This window comes from Coffea eugenioides, chromosome 1 (genome assembly GCF_003713205.1).
Source record: "Coffea eugenioides isolate CCC68of chromosome 1, Ceug_1.0, whole genome shotgun sequence".
Taxonomy (NCBI): Eukaryota; Viridiplantae; Streptophyta; class Magnoliopsida; order Gentianales; family Rubiaceae; genus Coffea; species Coffea eugenioides.
The window spans coordinates 28,627,912-28,629,925 of NC_040035.1; the positions used below are offsets into that span (position 1 = coordinate 28,627,912).

The 2,014-nt window shown below is 39.6% G+C and overlaps 1 protein-coding gene across 1 annotated transcript; it reads right to left on the reverse strand.

Annotated features, from left to right (window-relative positions):
• Positions 1–235: 235 nt before the first annotated feature.
• LOC113769808 (putative E3 ubiquitin-protein ligase XBAT35) lies at positions 236–1,785 on the reverse strand. The gene is made up of 5 exons (XM_027314124.1): positions 1,687–1,785; positions 1,368–1,442; positions 906–975; positions 626–858; positions 236–568 (listed from the first exon to the last, which is right to left on the reverse strand). The coding sequence occupies exons 1-5, from the start codon at positions 1,783–1,785 to the stop codon at positions 236–238; spliced, it is 810 nt and encodes a 269-aa protein (XP_027169925.1).
• Between the last annotated feature and the right edge of the window lie 229 nt (positions 1,786–2,014).

The window sequence follows — 2,014 nt, forward strand, 5'->3', positions numbered from 1 at the left end:
GTAACTTCATAAACAGTTACATCCAATACAACGAAGCCACCAAAGAAAATTGCGCTACTGACAATTTTATTGACAAATAAGAAAAGGCTTTCAAGAGAGCCCGTTAATTATCTAGACAGCATGAAAGCACTGAACAAACATATAACTGATACTCGGATGAACGAAAATTAAATCAGAAGTTATGCTTTGAGATAGAACTCGCCATTTACAGCATGAACATATCCCACTTGAACAGTTAAACAGCATATAGGCGTACAACTTGATCTATCTTCGCACGACAAACAGGGCAACCCCATTTTTTTGCTTTAATTTCACTTAGACAAGACATGCAGCCAGTCATATGTCCACAAGGTATACATGCTCCTTCAATAGGCGCATCCAAGCATATCACGCAAGAGGAAGAAGCACCTATATCTGTTCTTTCCTCTAGTTTAGCATCTACCCTCTCCACAGGAGGTGAAGAGAAATCAAGAGGACTAGTGTCAATTGATGGATAATGAATTGGGCCATCATCTACAGCTGAATCTGCAACAGGTGGAGCTGATGGAATAGAGGCTGGCACAGAGTTCTGTACCGTTGATTGGACACCAAAGGAGTCACTCTATATCTGCCTGTGATGAATCACAACTCCATTAGCACTGGTTTCTTGGTGTTTATGTCCAAGCTTTTCTTCCTTCTGCAGAGGAGCTGTCCCAGAAATGAAGCTTCTGCAATTAGCCATGATGCATTCAGAATTAGTCCTACTTGTGGATACATCTGCTCCAGATACTAGGTGAGGACCCAGATGTGGATGCATAGCAGACTGTAGGAAGGCATCAATTGCCATAGCTAATTGCACATTTTCCGGAGGGGCAGTTGCTGGAGCAACATTAACTTGATATTGAAGGAAATGCTGGATAAATAACCTGAAATTTCAATTTCCAATCCACTGGACAAAGGCAAGAAGCTAAGAACTATTAAAAAGAAAGTCACTTTCTGCATACAATGCAAAAGCATTAATGTGCAGTTGATGGGTAGAATTTATCTATTGGTCGGAAATGAAGATCAGAATTGGAACAAGTTTCTAATTAGATTATGTGTTTGTTAACAGTAACTAATTGACTTTTTCATAATCAACAAGGGAAAAAGCAGAAGCCATCTAGAAAAAGCTCACGTTTAATAATGAAAAACAATATATTAAAGTATAGTTTAAAAAAAGTTACCTAACAAGTAATGAAAAATCAGAAGAACAGAGGTATAAATGCCCCTAATTGTCTCGAGTCTAGTGTAAAGCAGCTGCAACAAAGGCAATGTTGGTTCTTAGAGACACGTCAATGAATCAAAACAAAAACCAAAGAAATCATTCAAGAAACTAGTATAGAACCTACAAGTATACTTGGAAATAGTGCAATGAGACCGTATGAATTAAAACATATAGCAAAGACAATAGTCAGTCCAGCAACCTGCACCAAAAGCAGAGACAATAGCCAGTTCATCAAAAGTAACCATTAACAAATAAAAACTTTAGAAGCAGCCATTCACGGTTTGAAGACATAATTTTGATACTTACCACAGGAAAAGAAGCAGAGATGAGAGCAATATATCACTTCAGCTCAGCTGTTCTGCACACTTTAACATCAACTGTGGCAGATTTTCACCCAACATCGTGCGTTGCTATTCTGGGGATGCATTTGCAAGCGCAGATGCCAGAGTAGTAGTTGGCATTGGCTGACCAATGGTACCTTCTTGGGGAAGCGTCCCACCCATGTCATATGGAGAAAGAATGCCTCCTGCTACACCAGGCATTCGTACATCAGGAACACTGCGGCCAGGTGGATACCTAAACATCCATCCCCTTGGTAGCATCTGCTGCTGCAGTCTGAGCAGATTCTTCATTATCAAATTGAACAAAACCATAACCCTTAGATTGGCCATTGCCGTCAGTAGCTATCTTGCATGAAAGAATGTTGCCAAAGGTTGAAAATGTATCATGCAAAGCTTTGTTGTCAATTGACTTGTCCAGATTCTTGATTAA

Coding starts and splice junctions, on each gene's coding strand:
- LOC113769808 (XM_027314124.1), bottom strand. CDS start 1,785: ATGCCTGGTGTAGCAGGAGGCATTCTTTCTCCATATGACATGGGTGGG. Junction 859..905: donor ATTGGAAATTGAAATTTCAG/GTTATTTATCCA, acceptor ATGTTGCTCCAG/CAACTGCCCCTCCGGAAAAT. Junction 569..625: donor AAACCAGTGCTAATGGAGTT/GTGATTCATCAC, acceptor TCAACGGTACAG/AACTCTGTGCCAGCCTCTAT.